Below are 21,594 nucleotides of genomic sequence, written 5' to 3'. Positions count from 1 at the left end.
TGGCAACCTTCCACGTGTCAGGTCCAATTCCAATACTGCTTTCTTTCATGCTGTCTGTCATTTGGAAGTTTAAAATAATGTTATAATGTGGTCCTCTGTTTCTGTGTCATTGATGAAAAGTAACTTATCATTATTATACTGTACCTCAGTATATTTCTGCCAGGAACTTAAATGTACATTACGCTGTCATGTAAAAGTGCCTGTTAAGAAATTATATATTCTGTTACTTATAACATAACCACTTAAAATAAATTATAAAATTCCAAATAATTTGAGATGCCTGTCTTATCATAACTTGTACCCATTCTAACCTTTTGAGGGAGTGATTGTTACTAAGTCCTATGAAGAAAAGAAAAAAAAGGAATGAAAGAAAGAACGTGTGAAACTCGAAGTAGATTATTTGATTGAGTGTGTGGTTGGCATGATTTCGAGCATTTACCTTGAAGGAAGTTGTTTTTGTTGAGAATATTTGAATGACAGTGAAGCTCTGAGAAGTATTTGTAAGAGAAGAAAGTGCAAGATTTTAATTTTTTAAAAGATTTCCCAGCCATGCTTTGAAAATGTTATATCTCTTGGATAATATAAAAAAAATTACATACCAAAAATTTCACAGAATATCACTGAGTCGGTTCCTAAAGGCAATGCCATGTCAATGCAGTATATGTTCCTGTTCTCAACATCATGCTTCACTTCTTCAGAGATAGTATACTGAAAATTTTGGATTAGATCTTGGAGATACTTTATCCTTGATCTCGCACGTCCTCTATTCCGCATAATTTTCCCTTCATTTAAATTAGTCAGGAGGGTTTTATGGTGCAGTGAATTTAGCAGTCTTTTTCTGCACATCCATAAACATGCTTTGAGAAACCTAAATAGGAACACTAAATGGAATAACCTCGTCATGCTTGTTTCTCCTAAGGCGATCAGTAATTCTAAGGGTATGTCATTAATTCCAGGTGCCTTGTTCCTATTTAAGAATAGTATGTTCTTCACATCATCGTGTTTGTACCTGTCTAAAGCACAAGAAGGAAAGAAATGAAGAGATTACTTTAACAAGTAAGACCTCAGTGTTAGAATCTAACTACATACGTACTGTACTCACTATTTCCTCCACAAGTTATTTACACTTTTATTTAAATTCCAATGATAAAACTGTTAGACTAAGATTTTACAGGACATGGTCCTTCTCACCACGCGTTAAGAAAAAATTGTTCACTTTCTGCACACCACAGTGATGGTGTAAACAGACAGTATAAATAGGAAAATCCAATGGTGTTTTAAAAGCCCCACAAGCAGCTGATAACTCCACCTATTTTACATCATCTGTAACATATTCATCCAAAATAGAAGTGCCATCTACATGAAGAGCTATAAGTTACCTTACTCTCAGAATAAAAAGATAGAAAAATTATTGAAGAAAAACGCTAACAAACTTAATTTTTTTTCTATTAAACTCGTAATCATAAGGCATGGGACCACTAACTTTACAGGGAATTAAAAGCAGAGACATAAATTTCTATTTTAAAAATCGCTTGCATCCGGGAGATAGTGGGTTCGAACCCCACTGTCGCCAGCCCTGAAGATGGTTTTCCGTGGTTTCCCATTTTCACACCAGGCAAATGCTGGGGCTGTTCCTTAGTTAAGGCTACAGTCGCTTCCTTCCCACTCCTATCCCTTTCGTATTCCGTCATCACCATAAGACCTGTCTGTGTCGGTGCGACGTAAAGCAAATTGTTGTATTTTAAAAATCCCACAAGTATTGTCCAGAATTTGAACGTTACTGCCATTAAAGAAGCTGTTACATCCTACTTTTTGAAAAACAGAATAATTCAGTAACTTCTGATTTAGTACAAGGGAAAAATTTTAACAGCCACATTCTGTGAAGTTCTTATGGTGAACAGAAGAAAGATTTACCCCTATCTTCAAGATAGTGTTATTTGAATTACAAATCCCATTTACTAATTCATCGTACTCTTTCCCATTCTGAATTAAATGTTGCTATACTTCTGTCAGTGGATAACATTTTAACTATACTTGCCTTTATAACCTTATTACATGATTAATATATCTACCACAGCATACATACATTTTTTATTGCATGGCAGAACAACAGCTAATAATTATACAAAGTATGTGGAAGCTTGTTGGGAGAAGTAAACTTTTCAGATTCATATGCTTCTGAATACGTTCTCTAAATATGCCATGTAACAAAAGTTGTAGAAAATTATCACAAATCAACATCTATTGACTGCAGCTCAGAGTTGGGGGCGTCGTATCAAGTGAGGTCTTGGAATGACCCATGGTACTTGATCAGAGGGCAGTTTTTCACAAGGTGTTCAGCAGTCTGTTCCTTAGCTCTACAGCCACTAGGTGGAGTGTTGCAAAGTCCCCATGCATCATCAAAGTGTGGCATCTAGCATGGCCTGTCCTCCATAGGTTGAGTTTAGTCTACACACCCCTCTTTAGATTGTGTCCCTGTAGTTTCCTGGTAGGATCTTGGTTAATTGGTGCTGGTGGATTACTTACTGTAGTTGCTTACTCATTATATCACCTATTAATTATATGCTATTTGAAATGAGGCATAAGTTGTTAGACTTTGTTTAGGTGTGTGTATGTGTATTAATTTATCACCATTGGTTTATTTAACCCAGCATAAACAGTAACTTTATTGATGAAGTGTTCATATACCAACAGAGTATATTCCAAAAACGGAAAGTTCTCTGAAGAGCTGTGTAATGTAAGAAACTATCCTATTCAAGACGAAGACCAAACAGTGGAGCTGGAAGGTATACCATCAGTGTGGGAGATTGTGTGGACTATTAGTAGATTGAAATGAGGAAAATTAATGGACATTGACAAAGTGACACTAGAAATGATAATAGCAGCAGGGCCAGTGGGTATGCACTGGCTGAATAAATTGTTTAGAATAATATGAAAAGAAAAAACAGTCCCAAAAGATTAGGGAACGGGAATCCTAATACCTATTTTCAAAGAGGAAGATAGGAAGAAATGTAAGAATTTCCTACTCACAGCTAAGATATTTGAGAATCTCAGACAAAAGATGGAAGAAAGATCTGGAGAACAGCAGTCCGGGCTCAGGAAGGATAAATCGACTTTGGTCCCATCTTTATATTAAGACAAGTTGAGAAAAAGTGGTGCAAATATGGGAAGGATATATACAATATACAAAGGATATATACATTATACGGTACCATAGTATTGTCATTCTTAGATACAGAAAAAGCATATGAGTGTGTCCCAAGATATCTGGTGTGGAGGACCTGTAAAGAACTACAAATTAATGAGGAAATAATACAAATGATTAAGGCTATGTGCTAAAATTGTGAAAGCTGTTGAGAACTAAGTTAGGTCAAACATGGTGGTTCGAAGTGACGTGGGACAAGGAAATCTATTGTCATCCAATATTTATCGCAATTTGATCCCTCATACTGTTAAGAACTTTGAAATAATTATTTTTCCTTAGCCCTCCATTTCATTCTGAACACGCTTTCCTCTCTAGCTCCATTTAAAAATCTGCTTATGGAGGGATAAGTGAGTACACAAACATATGGGTAGCATATTTATAAAAAATCAAATAAAACAAATACAAAATTAATACAATACAAGTATAATACAATACTCAGGTGCAATTTTCAGCATTTTTTAACACTGAAATTATCTCAGACAGTCACATTTTCTTCCGTAATTGTGATTTATGTGGAACTTGTCAAAACACTCGCCAGGATGTAATCCAGAATTTCTTGTACATACATTACAGAAAAACACTGTCTCACGTTGTCATCCCTTCACTTTTTGGTCACTGAAAACTGCCGTCTTTATTTCTCCTCTGTGGAATGGCAATAAATGAAGTGTAAAAGACCATTTAGGGGTGTAACCTTCTGAATGTTTACATTGGCATACCAGTTAGTTTTGTGCACAATTTCCATCAATAACCCATCAGTCATGAATAACTGAAAAGAATCAAGTTCACTCTTAGGTTTAGTGCCGTGGTGTGATTTATAACTAGACGTATCTATGAATGAGATTCGTTTGAATTCAAAGTCCAAGTCACGGCAGTCCTTCCAGCCGTCAGTAGAGGTATCAGTACTGTCATTTCGTATAATTTACTTGTTTTCAGGGTTTTCATCACTGTATTCTCAAACACAGTCTAATTCTGCAATATCTTCATCACCACTTAATTAAAAAATGCTCCCATTATCGCTCACATCCACATCACTTTTGTCTAAAAGTCTCGCTTATTACTTCTCATGTTCTTCAAAGCAACGTCTGTTTACAAACTTGCATGTTCTTCGAAGAACCCTCCACAAAGCCTCACATTGCCCGGCATAGGATCTGTGGAGGATAATTTTGTTGTCGGGCATGGCCTGCCGTGTGAGTTCTAAGGATTGCAAGGATTAGAAAAGAAATAGAGAACATCTTAGAGGAGGAACAATATGGCTTCAGGAACAGTGATCTACAATGGACCTGATCTTTTCCGTGCAACAAATGATGGAGAAGAGGTGGGAATACGGGAAAGTGTGAATGCATTGCGAATTACGAAGCGTGTTTTTTAAGTAAGGTCCGTTTTGTTGTAGACGCTGGTAGTTCGCGCGCATATCGCAACGAGCGCGTGTGTCGTGTACCGCCATGCCTCGGGAACAACTGTGCTCAGTTTCAGCTCTGTAGCTAACCTGTACGGTTCTGTTCTGTGCTTTCAAAATGTTTAAGACTATCAACTCGCCTGCCGCGTGTGAGATTCGGTCAGTAATACGGTTTTTGTCAGCAAGAAACCTGTCTGCTACAGAAATTCATCGACAGATTTGCGAAGTGTACGGTGATACTGTTATGAGTGAAAGCAAAGTGCATAATTGGGTACGACAATTCAAAGATGGCCGTGACAACGTCCATGATGAGGACCGCTCCGGTCGCCCTTCTTTGATTACAGACGATTTGATGGCTTCAATTGATGCGAAGATTCGTAAGAACAGACGCTTCACAATAACAGGTCTCTCAAACGAATTTCTTGACGTGTTGAGATCAGTGCTTTACAACATTGTTTCTGAACACCTAAAGTTGAGGAAACTGTGCTCCCTTTTGGTCCCGAAACTCCTAACGAAGGACCAAAAAACAAAGATTTGAGTGTGCAATGAAGTTCTTGGCGCGTTATGACGAAGAAGGTGACGTTTTCTTGAGTCAAATCGTAACTGGAGACGAAACATGGGTTTCGCATATCATGCCCGAATCGAAGCAACAGATCATGGAATGGAGTCACACACACTCGCCTGTAAAGGTGAAGGCCAAACAGACTCTGTCCCAGCGCAAAATCATGGCGTCGGTGTTTTGGAATAGGCATGGTGTGTTGTTGGTCGACTTCATGCAGCGAGGAACCACTATCAATGCAGAAGCATACTGCCAAACCCTGAGAAAGCTACGCAGAGCAATTCAAAACAAAAGACCCAGCATGCTGACAAAGGGAATAGTCCTTCTCCATGACAATGCAAGACCTCACACTGCAGGTCAGACCCGCGATTTATTGGACAGTTTTGGCTGGGAAGTTTTAGACCACCCACCCTACAGTCCTGATCTTGCGCTGAGCGATTACCATCTGTTCCTCCACCTCAAACATCACCTCAGTGACAACCATTACAACGATGACGACGACGTGAAAACGGCAGTGAGCTCTTGGTTATCAGAGTAGGCGGCAAGTTTCTATGAAGAGGGTATTTTAAAATTGGTTACGAGGTATGATAAGTGTTTGAACAAACTTGGCAACTATGACAAAAAATAGAGTGAAGTATGTACTTTCTGAAAATATATTTACTTTTTTGAAATAACCTTTCGTTGTGTACTTATTTTCAAACGGACCTTACTTAAAAAACACGCCTCGTAGATCCACTGATTATTTGAAATTCATAATAATTTTTTCATCATCATTTGTTTTAAATTTTAGTTGGTGGATACATTTTAAAATTGTAAATATTATTACATTTCAGTCCATCTTGTACCATTAGGGGCTGATGACCTAGATGTTAGGCCCCTTTAAACAACAAGCATCATCATCAGTATTAATATGAAAATGATTTATATCTGACTAAGGACAGTTCTCCCTTCTCTGACGTGAGGGACTTTATACAAAGCTTAGCAATTTCTTTTATTGAACCATGCTAGATATGAGATAGATAGGAAATGTATAAAACAGTACATTTTGCATCTTCCTTAGAAACTTTTTTCAGGATGGCAGCCCTGAAATATAACTATAGCCTATCAGTAACAGTGTATGCAAAAGGTATTACTGGTGGAATTCTATCTTTATAATCTTAAAATAAGAGTAAAGAGAAACTACAGCAAATTTACAATCATTTCCATACTTCAGCTGTAAGTTGTAGTTCTACAATGAAGAATACATTTTCCCCGTGGTAACTTGTACTTGCTAGTCTATATGCCTTGTACCCATACAATAATGAATAAAAATACATGAATGATTTTACAATCATTACAATCATTTCCATACTTCAGCTGTAAGTTGTAGTTCTACAATGAAGAATACATTTTCCCCGTGGTAACTTGTACTTGCTAGTCTATATGCCTTGTACCCATACAATAATGAATAAAAATACATGAATGATTTTTGTGTTACTTATGAGAATTTTAATTTATTTTCAATTATTTTTCATTCTACTGAATCTTTTTCAAGAGAAATATCATCTAATGATTCAAAAAAACTTTTCATCGTGGGTTCTTCATCTGACAGTTCCTCAAAAATCAGAGGTAGATTTGTTGTTCATATTTATGTCACTACAAACCGATTCAAATTGCACAAATGTAACATTTCAACAATTTCAGTTCGTATTTTGTAGATGTTTTCTTCCTCTCTTCTGATGCCTAATACTGGAAATTATGGGATTAGTCGTTTCTAAGCTCTGTTAAATCATAATAACCTACCAGCCTCCTTCTGCTGAGACCTTTCAAATTTTACATGTTCAGGGAAAAGTGGATGTCCCACTTGAGTTCTTTTATCAGACATGTAAGGCAAACTATACATAGGGCATTCAAACACACTGGAAAGCCATTCTGATCTTTTAGACAAAAATTGTACAATAATTCGGTGACTAAGCTGCCATTTTCTGCTAAGTTTATGGCAAAAATCTTTTACACTTGACTATAAACACTTCATTAGGGTTGGGCACTATGTCCCTGTTACGGAACACGGAACGTCAGTTGTTCCGAAACATTCTCAAGCGAGACAGTGACTCGCTGTCCCGTCAGAAGCGTCACTATGCACTGCCCTTCGCCCACTAGCTGACTTATGTCTCGAATATTATTACAATATTTTTTTAAGTCCACCTGACATTGTATTGTATTGAACAGGTGGACTTAAAAAAAAAATATTGTAATAATATTCGAGACATACGTCATCTTCAATACGGAACCAAAATGAGAATAGTTACTTGTAACACTAGCTGACTGTTGATACCGGCAGTGTGCCGCCATGTGCTGGAGTGTTCCATTTTCCACCATATCCACTTTGTTCTGTGAGTTCCGCTGCATTTTGTAAGTGTGTTTTCATTGAAGCCTAGTAATATATACCATACGAAAAACAGTAAACTTTGAATAATGTCGCACTGTAGTCTTGTTTACGACTTTTTTACTAGAATAAAAGCGGACAGAGTGAAATGCAATTTATATTCTTCTATTTTGTCTGCAAAGGAATCTTCAACCGACACAGTGATGACACATTTGAAACTTTAGACACCCCACAATTTTTATTTTTGTGTTCTGCTTCTATAGACCTAATTTTGGTTTTTCTCCTGTTCTGCTTATATAATTATAGTGTTTAATTTTTATCTTCGTGTTTTGCTTTTATGGGTTATTTTTACTTATTTTCGTGTTCCACTTGTATATTGTGTAGGTAAATAGAGTACGGATGAATGTTTCTTCAACTTTACGAGTATAATTGGTGAAAATAACATAGTGACATTTGTAAACACATTTACTGCCAGTGTGATTGTGACAGGTGTATTTGGAATGAATGAAAACATTCTTATCCTAAAAACAACATTTAGACATGATTTTCTGGGTGCCCGTTTCAGAGTTCCGACTGCTTTTTCACGTGCCGTGAAGTTATCCTAGCCCTAATTACAATATAGGCTGATACATTCAACTGGTGAAAATATCCTTGGATTAGTTACTTTTAAACACCTGTACTGCCATTGTAACCGTGTTATGTGTATTTCATATTGACCCAAAAATCTTCACCTAAAAGCAGCCTTAAACTTTATTATTGGGCGCGAATGTCAGTGTTCCGACTGTTCCTTCACGTTTTGTGCAGCATTACGTTGGCCGTAACTACACACAGCATGTCCGGTACAGCAGCACATTCCTGCTGACGCGGAGCATGTCATGTTGCCTCACGAAGTTCTCTCTACTGTGCAGTTACAGTCCCGGGTGCTGGCACACTGTACCAAAACACTCCATCTCAAGCTCCTAATGTTCCGGAACAGCTGACTGTTCCGGTCTGCCCAAACCTACTCTTCATTAGATAGTTTGCCAAGAATGTAGTTAAAACAACGCTTTCTTTTGTGTCTTTGAACTCAACTGATCACCGAATATTGAAGAGCTCTTTCTGATTTAAGCGATTCATGACAGGAAGAACTTAAATATCAAGTAAGATTGTGGATAGTTGCAAGTAAAATGTACAAAGTTGTTATTTTTTAGAACCAGATATTATTTTAGAGTTATTTTCAAGCCAGCAGATGGCAACATTAAAATTATTAGTCAACATAAATATAAACCGTAACCTCTAATTAGAAATAGAAGCACAATATATCTTTACTCGGAAATTTGCAAACCTGTATTTGCTGTGCGTTATTGTAAGTAAAAGAACTGATGTTGATTGTCACTGGCCATGCTACAACAAACATAAATTGAATGAGGCACAGGAGGAGGTAGGAAAACAACAACCACATTTCACACACCACAAGCATGTGTGTAATTCACTCACTAAGAGATTGGCCAACTTTCACTTAGCAATGTAGTGAATCAGTTCAGCCAACATCCCTCAGAGTGCTGAAATCTAATTCTCCTTACATTGTAGAACATGTTTTTATGAATTATCGAGGATGATCATGATCTTGTGATACCTAGCAACTTATCTTTTTAACTTTTGACCATGAAATTAGTATTTCATCCCACTGTGCAGCATAAAGATCTTCCAGATATTCTTTATATTTTATTACCATGTTTCTGTTTTGTGTATCCAATACAATGTTTCAATATTCTTCTATTTCCTATTGGTTTTCTCTCAACAGTACCTTTTCCATTGTCTGTGTGCCATCCATACTCTTTCACTCTTCTGCACAGAGTTGTGATTTGATTTTTAGTTTTGTCTGTACTTATCGAGACTGCCTACTGTGTTCTTTCTCCTACATCGGTTTTGTTTCCTTGGTTCTAATATTTTTATTCCCAGTGTTTCTAGAACCATATCTACAAGTCCTTTTAATACTGTTCCATTCTAGTCCTTCACTTTTACTGGGTACTTTTTTTTTGTTTTGTCTGAACTTTCTCTATGATATTGTCGTTTAATCTGTCCAGATTCAAAGGTTTCCTTTTACAATGTTCATTCCTTTTAATTTAAAAATTACATTTAGCCATGACTAAGCAGTGGTCACTATCACTGTCCGCCTGGATGGCTGTGACTGGATTTGACTTCATTGCAATATCTTCTCTTAACCAGGATGTAATCAGTCTGATAACACACAATATCACCTGGCGCTTCTCAGTTGTATTTTCTCTGTAGCCAAACTTCAGGCAAAGTGTGGGTCACCATCACTTTGTACTGGTTGCAGAAATTTAACAACCTCTCTCATTTGTTTCTAATACCCAAACCAAATTTTCCAATTCCATTTATATCTGTCTGTCTGTGATCCAATTACAGCATTGTAATTACCCATCTTTTACCTTCTCCAGATTCCAAATTTCATTGATGGTGTATTACATTTGCTCAGTTTCCTCATCAGGACTTTTCGGTGTTGGAAAGTTTGCTTGAACTACGACCAAGTCTCTGGGATTTGATTTGATTTTTACAACTAGAATTGTTTCATTTACATGGTAAGTGCTCATGATGTTCACTGCCCAGTTCCTTCAAATTAATAATCCCAATCCACTCTTTCCTGCTATTGTGCTACCTCTGTAGATCATCTGAAAATCCATCTGTACTAATCGTCCTCTCCTGGCCATCTTATTAAGCACAATCACAGGATATCCAATTTCAGTTCTTTTCTCCCTTCCTTTGCTTCTACCGAGCAAGTTGGCCCTGTAGTTAAGTTTGCGCAGCTGTGAGCTTGTATTCGGGAGATAAGTGTGTTCAGTCCCCACTGTCGACAGCCTTGAAGATGGTTTTGCGTGGTGTCCCATTTTTGCACCAGGCATATGCTGGGGCTATATCTTAATTAACCCGACGAGTGCTATGCTCGCCTACAGACAGGCTGACACGGCCAGTCCAGCGCTGCTACGCTCGTCTATAGGTGGTGCACGAGAACTAAAAATAATATTGAACGTAAGTGTGGGATTTTCCATTTGCATTTAGATGTATAAAAAAACCAACATTTATAAACATTTTAAGCCAACTAATAAGTTAAAAATGGAGGCATCTACAAACTTTTTTACATACGAATAAAAAACTCATCACTGACCTACCAAACAGTCAACTGCTAACTCAGCACTTAAAAGGTTAAGGCCACGGCCACTTCCTTTCCACTCCTAGTCCTTTCCTATACCATCGTCCTTTGCCTTTTCCATTTTCTCCATTTCCATTAGGGTTTTCACATTCCATATTCTGATACTCATTGCCATTTTTCTATTCAAAGATTTTCCTGATTCATCTTGCTGTGCCAATAACATGGTTGTTTAAATTGGAAAAAGTAATGCAGTAGTTCCTGTGGCCTTCAGTATGCATTGTTAACCTTATGCCAACATTAGATTGGACTGCTTCTAAGCCAGGGAATAGACCCCTTTTTGCAGCTGCCCTTAACCAGGAGAATGGACACTCGCATGCTGAATTTAAATGGCATTTCCTCCACTAGGGTGGCCCCCACCTGAAGCTGTTGGCCCCTTTAGGCATTCAGGTTATTTACCACCTCCCAACATTTGGCATTCAGCTTCTGGCTGTATGGTCTACTCCATTCTATAACAGAAAACTGTGGCTACATGATTTAAATACCAGTAATTTTGCATTTAATTCATTTTTGCTTTTTATCACTAATTTAAAACAACTAAACCATCACTTGCAGAGGTCATAATACAGTATATGAAGAGACAACAAAATATTTTTGACATTTTTTAATGCTTATGCAAAAAAAAAACACACACAAAGAGTAAATAGCCAGAACTAACATTTTTTAAATATTACTGAAATAGTAACTTTGTACGTGTGAGGTAAGTCAGGGATATTTTAACCTTCTTTGTTCTTTGCAATTTTAAAGGGCCCAATTGAGATATCTTTGACACTTACTAAAACATTTCACAATCATGCAAGTACTATACTGACTCATATATTGCATTTACATCCCTGCCCACTTGGATTAGCAAACATGGGGATGTATGCAAAAATTTAACACTTCCTTCCCACATGTACTCACCTTCAGCATCCTGCTTTTAATAAATGTTTCATTGCCGGACTGAGTGGCTCAGACAGTTGAGGCCTTGTTCTGACCCCAACTTGGCAGGTTTGATCCTGGCTCAGTACGGTGATATTTGAAGGTGCTCAGATACGTCAGCCTCATGTCGGTAGATTTACTGGCACATTAAAGAACTGCTGCGGGACTAAATTCCAGCACCAAAGCGTCTCCAAAAACCATAAAAGTAGTTACTGGCACGTAAAGCCAATAACATAAATATTATTATTATTTTTTAAATTTTTTTTAAAGTTGCTTTACGTCGCACCGACACAGACAGGTCTTACAGGGACGATGGGACGGGAAAGGGCTAGGAGTGGGAAGGAAGCGGCTGTGGCCTTAAGTAAGGTACAGCCCCAGCATTTGCCTGGTGTGAAAATGGGGGGTTCGAACCCACTATCTGCCGAATACTGGATACTGGCCAGACTTAAGCGACTGCAGCTATCAAGCTCAGTATTATTATTGTTGTTGTTATTATTATTATTATTATTATTATTATTATTATTATTATTATTATTATTATTATTATTATTATTATTAAATGTTTCAGTGTCAGTAGATTACCTATTTCTGTTCTCTTCCTGCGCTCATATTGCTCACTTGTTTGTCCTGAAATTAGTCCAACAGAATAGCAGAGGCATATGAGCCAAAAGCTAGTTTAGAGAACAACGCATTTAAAATTTTGCTAAGTATCACACAGAGAAATATCTACATACACATTAAAATATTTGATTAAAATATTATACCCTGTTCAGAAATAAACCAGCAGGCATTAATACAGTAAATTACAATTATAAAATAGAATGTTACAAATATTCTAGGTTTTGAACACTAATTTTATTATATGACTTTTTTAAATGTAAGGTATGTGTATTAGAACAAAAATGGTTTCTTGAAAAATGGAAATAGGCTACATACTTTATATAAATAATTTAACTAATATCAGAAGGCCTGTCGGTTAATCGTGATATTTTCATATCAACACTTGTCATTAGTTTATTTAAAGCTGTGCGCTCAGGGGCATGCGGCTGTGAGCTTGCATCCGGGAGATAGTGGGTTCGAATCCCACTGTCAGCAGCCCTGAAGATGGTTTTCCGTGGTTTCCCATTTTCATACGAGGCCTTACCTTAACTAAGGCCACAGATGCTTCCTTCCAACTCCTAAGCCTTTCCTATCCCATCGCCATAAGACCTGTCTGTGTCGGTGTGACATAAAGCAACTAGCAAAATAAAGTTTATTTAAATAGCTGTTCTGTAAATTGTAATCCCCTGTTTCCCAAAATTGTTGAAATATTTCATCAATTTCATCTCAACCCACTTTCTCGAAACAGGCACACCGACAAGGTGGTCCTACGTCCTTTGCGCTTACAACATTTTTAGTTTTTGAACTGAAATAATCTTCACCTATATTTCTCCTTGTCTAGGCCACGTTATTTCCCATTTGTTTTTTCTGTACACAGCGGTTTCTAGGATGACTTGTGTGATGAGGAGAAGAAGCACTGTTTTTATCGCTCATTGTTTGTGCTTAATAATAGTAAATAATAATGAAAAAGTCTACACTACAAGTTTCTTTCCGTGAATGATAATGGTTAAAGTTCAAATTTTAATACACAACACTAATTATATCAAATAAATGTTACTGCAAGAACAGCATGATACTGAGAATGGGTGTTATAACTAGCTTTTGAAACATAAGGCTGAACAAAACACTGAACTTTCAAACAGGTACCACCGTACAAGAAAGATTAAGTCTAAAACAACAAATACCCATTAAAATGCTTAAGGAATTTATGAGGGTTGAAGAGCTGAAAACAAACAACACCATCTGTTAAGAGATTTATTGCCCCGTGCTGTTAACTACATAGTAGCTATTGCAGAACTTTGATCGGCCAGCAGGCTGGTTTATACACCATTGCTATTCTCGAGATGAGCTGCAGCACGTAAAGTAGAACGACATGCTATATTCACATGGATTTTTTGTTCATAACCAAGGCATATCGACCATTCATACTTATCAGCCAAGAAAGAGTACACTTCATGCTATATGTTGCAAGAAGAAACAAAAAAGCATACTTTGGTACATATGCCTCTGCTGTTCTAAGTGCCTCATCTAAAGCAGACCTTAAGCTTTTATTTTACAGAGCCTTACTTGTATGAATTGGTTGTTAGAAGAACAACTTAAAACAGTGGAAATGTGGTAAGCAGTTTGGTTTATGCTGTGAACTTGGTCTTCATGGCAGACTGTGCTGATAGCCTGCAATCAAATAACTAGAAGCTTGGGAAGTAGCTGCAGTGAGCATGATATGAAAAATCAGGCAAACTGGCCATGTGGTTAGGGGCGGGCACTGTGAGCTTGTATCTAGGAGATAGTGGGTTTGAACCCCACTGTCGGCAGCCCTGAAAATGGTTTTCCGTGGTTTCACATTTTCACACCAGGCAAATGTTGGGGCTGTACCTTAATTAAGGCCACAGCTGTTTCCTTCCCACTCCTAGCCCTTTCCTATCCCATTGTCGCCATAAAACCTATCTGTGTTGGTGCGACGTAAAGCAACTAGCAAAAAAATATCTTATGTTCCATATTTTGTAAAATACTTTTCTGTTTTACAGGATGCACCCACATTGAACGTTGTGCCAATAGTTCTTGGAGAATCTGCACAGCAGTATCCCTTGCATCGGGATGATACTGATGGCATCCGTCTTGTTGGGCATGCGGTGCTGCAGATGGAAGACTCTTGCAGTATTTTAACTCTCTGTAAGTAATGTGTATTGTTTACTGAACCAGTGAATGGTTTATCAGTTGTTCATTCTTTGTTTCAGATGTTAATTTATGAGATATACTCATTTATGTTTGTTTACTGTCAGAGAGGATGGTTATGTAGTTAATTATGAGAGCGATAGCTGTTTGAACACAGGGTATCTTATTCGTAAGTTGTAAGTAATGGTCATGAAAGTAGCGAGAATGATTGCTGGCACAAACAGATCAGAACAGTGACACGTAACTCGGAATGAGGAGATAAAAGCTAAGCCAGTAATGAACTGGCTAAAATTTCCCTCGCATCTTATTCTAAAGGCTTAGCATTGTCGCTGCAGCTATAGGTGTATTTTACTGGCAATTCTTTCTTCAGTGATGCTAAAAAGGAACTCCTCAAGGCACATAATGTGACAAATTTTATTTTCCTTCTTTCATTACAGTGACCAGACTGTTTTATCTCTCCAAGGACCTGGGTATTGCTCTTCATTTCGGTCCAACTTATCCTAGCATTCTGGCAATGAGCCTCTGACACTGACACTTGAATGAGAATGAAACCCTCTAATACGAGGGAGGATCAAATATAAAAGGGGTTTTATTTTTTATTTAAATTCATTTATTGAAAAACACAAGGCAATTACAATTTATTTTCCACATAGTTTCCTGCATTTCTCCCAGCTTGGGCAGCTGTTTGATGCCTCCATCGTAAAAAGAACAGGGTCGTCTCACCTGCCAATTGCACACGAAATCTTACACACTCTCGTCATCTTCAAATCGTTGCCCTCCTAGATCTTCTTTAAGCTATCCGAACAAGTGGAAATCACAGGGCGATAAGTCCGGGCTGTAAGGAAGATGATCAAGTGTAGTACAGTGCATTTCCTGTAGCTTGGAGACAGTGCTGCAGTATGGGGCCGCGCATTGTCGTTGAGGAGGATGACCTGTCGAGTCGGTTGGTCTCGTCGTTTGCAGTGATATACAACCCTCGCCTTGTTCAAAAGCTCGTAGTAGTAAGCAGCATTGATTGTGCGTCGCTCATGCAAAAAATCAATCAGCAAAATACCTCGCCGATCAAAAAAAAGAAAAATTGCAAGAACCTTGCCAGCTAACAGTCGAGTCTTGGCTTTTTCACTGGTGCTGCCTCCCCTTTCCTCCACCACTCCTTACTGACTTGTTTGGATTTGGGAGTGTAGTGGTGGACCCATGTTTCGTCGCAGGTGATGATCCGACTCAAAAATGCATCACCTTCTCCCGCAAACCTTGCTGTAAGCCTCTGACATACCTCCAAACGTCTCAACTTCAGATTTTCGGTCAAAAGGCGAGGGACCCATCTGGAACACACTTCACAGAACTGTAGGTTGTTTGTGATGATTACTTGACAGCTCCCATAACTGATTCCGACTTGTTCTACAATTTCTGATACTCTCGCCGTCGATCGTCGTCAATAATGTCTTTAACCCCACAAATATTTTTGTCTGTAATGCTGGTCCGAGGATGGCGATCGTGTTGCTGATTTTCCACATGTTCTCGTCTTTTCTTGAACTTTTTATGCCAGGCAAACACGCATGCTTGCCAATGTTTGATCACCGAACTGTGCAGTCAGTCTCTGGCAAATTTCTGCCGCTGTAACTCCTTTACGAGCAAGAAATTTTATAATTATGCCTTGCTCAGTGAAGGGGTGCACCTGTTGTTTTGACATCATGAGCATTGCTGACGAAATGGTGGGAAATATCTAACAGCATGCTCTCCCCACTACTAACGGTCTCGCCTAAGCATAGCAGAAACGCAGGGCCTGTCCTACCAACTGTTGATGTTCAGGAACAAAAATCCCATTTATATTCGATCGACTTTTGTATGTAAACAGGGCAAGTTATTGTCCTAATTGTCCAATCCCTAACCTACTATGCATTTGTACAATGTAGTTATGAACATCTACAGATGTAACCATTTTTTTTTCCTGAGCAGTATACTTACAAAAATGGAACAAACAAGTGACAAATTAAGTCATACATAGAAAGATAGAAACAGATAATAGAACGAACACAATGGCAGTCAGCATCAGAAAAGCAATAGAAAAATCTTGACAGATCTTTAGTCTTGGTGTGGAATAAGAAAAATGACAGTAGACTGGCAAGCTGTGCTAACTTCCAGTGGTAGGGCAACACGGGTAAGGAAGGGAACATACACATATTTTCAACATCAACAGTTGTACGATAGACATCTAACTTCACAAGTTTACTGGTTCTCCGTGCATAACATCATTTTTACAAGCAATATTCCCCTTAAGGATGTTCCTGTTCAAAACACCAATATATTTATAATTTTAGACAGATCTATGTAAACGAGGCCCATTTGACATCATTTTAATATAAACCACATAAGACTGATGTATCCACATTTCACAGAAGTGTTAGATTTCTACAAGGAAGGATTCCAATCATATTGCAGCATAACTTTTTTAATTTTGTAACATTAGATACCTTCGATATGAGTTTTAAACAAGATACACTTTTATAAATATGAAAAACAGGACACTGAGGAAGAATTTTGTATGACTCTTGACGGTTGACATTACGGAACATACAATATTTTATTGCAACTTTTTATATGTATGTATATACTATGGTTCTTTTTTAATATTTGAACTGGAAAAAGAGACACTTTATAAATGTAAATAAAAGGACATTGAGGAAGAATTTTCCAGAATCCTCGACGGTTTAATGTTATGGAACATATATTTTATTTGTAACTTTTTATCTGTATTGTAATAGTCATAGCGTCCGCCAAGTCAACTGGCAGTGGGCCCGGCCCGGCACCGTATAGACCCACCCCTTACGGTTCAACTGCACCAATCACTAGCAGCGTTTAAGTGCTAAGCCAGCCCCACTCGCTTCCGCTTGCGGTCCCGTAGCAGAGGAGTATGGAAATGACTCCATGATTAATCTGGAGTGTTCCATCTCGCGATGTTCCTGGATCCATCCAACATCCGGACGATTCTAGAAGAGCCAGCGCAGGTATATAAGAGAGGAACAACCTGCCTGGAGTTAGTGAGAGTTAGACTGAGTTAGAAGTTGATGTGGTTCAGTCGTGAGCGACTGCCAGTGTAGTGAAGTATGTGAACTGCCGTGATTATCGGACTAGTGTGCTACGGTGCAGACCGTCGGCGAAGGAGAGAACGTGTAGCCGTGCGACGCAGGACCTTGTGTGTGAGTGTAAAACTGTGTAGTGTGAGAACAAGTGAGAAACAAAGAGAGAGAGAGCGTGCGAACTGCGTAAGTGTGTGTTATGAGCAAAAGTTGTGTGTAGTCTTGTGTAGTTTAGTGCTTAGCTAATAAATCTTAGCATTGAAGCTACCAGTCTAGTTTTAATTGATCCTACTACCCCGCCAACTCGTTACAGTATGTAGGCATGTACTGTGGTTCTTATTTTTAATATTTCAACTGAAGATGACTCCATGATGAGCTGAAGCTGGTCTTCTAGTGTAATAAATTAGTTCAGTACTTAACAAAAGTTGATTTGGTGGAACATGTTTTTTAAAGTAGTTTTGAAGTAAGTAACATCAACACGGACATGAAATTTGCTTTACGTTGCACCGACACAGATAGGTTTTATGGCGACCATGGGCTAGGAGTGGGGTGGAATTGGCCGTGGCCTTAATTAAGGTACAGCCCCGGCATTTGCCTGGTGTGAAAATGGAAAACCCCAGAAAACCATCTTCAGGCCTGCTGACAGTGAGGTTCGAACCCATTATCTCCCAAATGCAAGCTCACAGCTGTGCAACCCTAACCACACGGCCACTTTTCGATAAACAACATGGAAATTAAATTATTTACCAATACCAACAGATATTGAATTGGATATCATGCTTCCACACAAGATGTTTTAATTTCAGAAACACACTTCTTGTATAGTCAATTCTGAGGCCAGGCAAATGCTGGGGCTGTACCTTAATTAAGGCCATGGCCGCTTCCTTCCAACTCTTAGGCCTTTCCTATCCCATCGTCGCCATAAGACCTATCTGTGTCGGCGCGACGTAAAGCCCCTAGCAAAAAAAAAAAAAAAAAACAAATTCTGAGGCCTACAGATTATAAGGTAGCTTATACTGGGTATTCGTAAAGTCACCGACTCTAACTTACTAACGTATCTGTCGGAATAAGTTGGCAAGCTTGGTTATGAGATGTTATTAGACATGGTCGAACCGGTTGTCGTGTTGTCAGAACAGTGCAGCTGTTCTCTTTCGCAGAGTGCGATGCATAAGGTCAGTAGCTTTAATTTCAAATTAGGACACTTCCACCTAATGAACACTTTTAAAATTCATGGAGAATTTCAGTGTTCTCCCCAAAAAATTTTGTCAGCCAGGTGGCAGGAATAAGTTGTTGGGTGGGGAATACTTCGTAAAAAATGAAAATGATAACATTTCTATTTATTCCCCTCAAGATATTAACAGTAATAGGTAAACATTAACTGTAAAATTGAACTATTTTAGTGTTGTTATCACTAACAAGACGTAATAGAGTATTTTGAACTTCTACTGTTCTACACCTCGTTCATAATCGTGTAACACCGCGGCTGACCACTCGGTTGCTGTGGAGTGGTATGTGCTATACGGATGTGTGTCGTCATGCGGAATCAAGTGCTCGGATGTGATTTCATGCTAATCCAGACACCGCTCGCGCACGACTCTACGTGATAGTTAAGCTAAACATGTAAACTCCATTGTAATTGATGCAATTATGCTGACAATAAATAAGATTTATCATTTAAATAAACAATTTTACAGTATGTATATTTTAATTTGGAGCTCCCTAGCACATATCTAGGTTATGTTAGCCGGGTGGTCTCTAAAACTGGCAGGGCCTAGGGAGAACACTGATTCTATCTCATTTATACAGTAGTACTAGTTTCGGTCTCTAACAAACACCATCCTCAGCTACAATGATAACCTTAAAAACTATGCATCACTACAAATGATATAAATGATAAAAGCTCTGCATTTCTAACTTTTTAGGTGTCCTCTTCCTGAATTAGGATTACCATTTATTTGTCCATTTTTTACACTCTAAAAACTTATGTTGTTGTCCTAAACTTTTATGAAAAACACATGAAACACATTAAAATACAGTTTTAAGTATCTTACTCTTCACTCAGACTTTACACCAACTTATCTGCTGTCTACTTTAGTCTTCTTGTGAATGTAGCCTCTTGTTTTCAGTGTAATGCTATTGATGAATAAGTATAAATCTATAACAAACACTTTCTAAAATATCAAGTATTTGAGAGGCAATAGACTCCCTAAATCTCCTTGTTTCATTTTAGTTCCAAGCTGCTAAATATTGATAGTCATCTTATAGTACACCAGTAAGAAGGTCAATACGGGAAAGAAAAAGTCCCTTTTCAAATCAAACCTACTTCCGAAACCAATGATGAAATGTGGTTCATTTCCCAATTTCAAGCTGGTGCATTTGATACTTGGTAAAAATAAAGAATTTTCTCTATGGCATTCCACCTTTGACAACATACTAAGTACCAATGGACCAGCATGTTTGGCCAATGTATACATTGCTGGGGAATTCGATCTGTGGTATTGTGGATGAAAGGAAGGTAGGCCGTTTTCTTGACCTCTTCATTCTGTAAGCTTTGCTTAATCATCCCTCTGGGATGCAGGGCTCTATAAATCTGTACATCATTGTAACATTACTCTTGAACATGACTTTCATTGTGTTCATCTCCTCGTGGATAGTCGATGGCTTACAAATTCGTCTTGCCCACGTGATGAGTGTTGTGAAAGTGCCCTGTTTTTGTTCTGGATGGTGGTGAGAATCTGCATGGAGATAATGATTTGTGTGGGTAGACTTACGATAGATGGTGTGCGCGAAGGAGGCGTCCAGCTTCTTTCTTACTAGAACATCCAAGAAAGGAAGGCATCTTTCCGACTTCATCTCCATAGTGAATTGAGTTGAAGAATGCTGCTAATTTAGGTGGTTTAGAAATACATGAAGTTTCTCAGGACCTGCTGCCCAGACCGCAAATGTATCGTCAATATACCTCCACGAAATCATCAGTTTAATGGGTGCTGAAGAAATATCCTCCTCCCCAAAATGCCCCATAAAGAAATTATCCACTACCGGCGAAAGTGGACCTCCTGTACCCACATTATCCATCTGTTCTTAAAATTTCCCATCTCACAAGAAATTGTTAGAAGTCATGCAGTGGTTAAATAGCTTAGTAATGTCATCAGGGAACAGATGCTCAATGAGAGATGTAACTGACTCACTCGACACTTTAGCGAATAATGACTCCACATCAAAACTCACATATGATTCAGTATGCCCTATTTGTGGCTGAAGCAATTTGTTTAGATATTTGGCCAGAGCATACATAGGAGAACCTGTCACCTAATTATTGGTCCGAGGGGAACATCTTAAAGGATTTTTGCTAGTCTATGTAATCTTGGAGGCGTTGCGTCTCCCGGAGGCAGATGTTTAACCTCTGCTTTTGAAATTGAGGACTGCCATAAGATCTTTACAGTGGCATTGGACACACGAGTAATACGGTCACATGAGCTCAGTCTGTAAATAGCTTTTTACAACTTAGCCTTTTATACTCATCAGTGTCCGTTACTTTTATCAACTGAGAGAATGGTCAGTTCAGAATCATCTCTGAGTTCTTTCAAAGCTTGCCTCATGTTAAATTGTGCATGGTTACTGCAGCAGACCTTATCAATCTTGCAAATTCCTGTTTTACATCCTCAGCCTCATCCATAGGTAGTTTGTCCTCGGTTGAAACTTTAGAGGGAGCAACAGTGAAATTAAGTTCCCCATCTAGAACTGCCATTTGGTTCTCATTCAAAGATTTCTTGGGATGATTGACAACAATTTTACTAGCATCATGGTTTGTGCCAGAGCCAACTGAAGGAACTTAGAACATTTTGTGCTATATACTTTTCTTTGCATCTTCAGCTCTCTTCTGTTCTTCTATCATTGTTAGTCTTTGTTACACCTTATTTTATTTATTCTACCACCTTCATCCCTAATTCGTCTGATAACTTTGCTGTTTACTTCGCAACGAACATACAATTGAACAAGGAACATCTTTATAGGAGTTAGGACAGTGTTACCGGGCGAGTTGGCCATGCGGTTAGGGGCGCGCAGCTATGAGCTTGCTTCCGGGGGATAAT

At 38.3% G+C, this 21,594-nt stretch overlaps 1 protein-coding gene across 1 annotated transcript in view; it reads left to right on the top strand.

Annotated features, from left to right (window-relative positions):
• The window catches only part of LOC136857049 (nucleolar protein 11), a 124,046-nt gene that overhangs the window by 43,209 nt on the left and 59,243 nt on the right, over nucleotides 1-21,594 (top strand). The window contains exon 4 of the mRNA XM_067135407.2: nucleotides 14,279-14,423. Coding sequence (XP_066991508.2) covers nucleotides 14,279-14,423 — 145 coding nt within the window. The remainder of the gene's footprint in view (nucleotides 1-14,278; nucleotides 14,424-21,594) is intronic.

This window comes from Anabrus simplex, chromosome 1, assembly GCF_040414725.1.
Source record: "Anabrus simplex isolate iqAnaSimp1 chromosome 1, ASM4041472v1, whole genome shotgun sequence".
In the NCBI taxonomy this organism is placed as follows: domain Eukaryota; kingdom Metazoa; phylum Arthropoda; class Insecta; order Orthoptera; family Tettigoniidae; genus Anabrus; species Anabrus simplex.
Note: the sequence above shows the minus strand (reverse complement) of the source record. Positions and strands in the feature narration are given on the sequence as shown.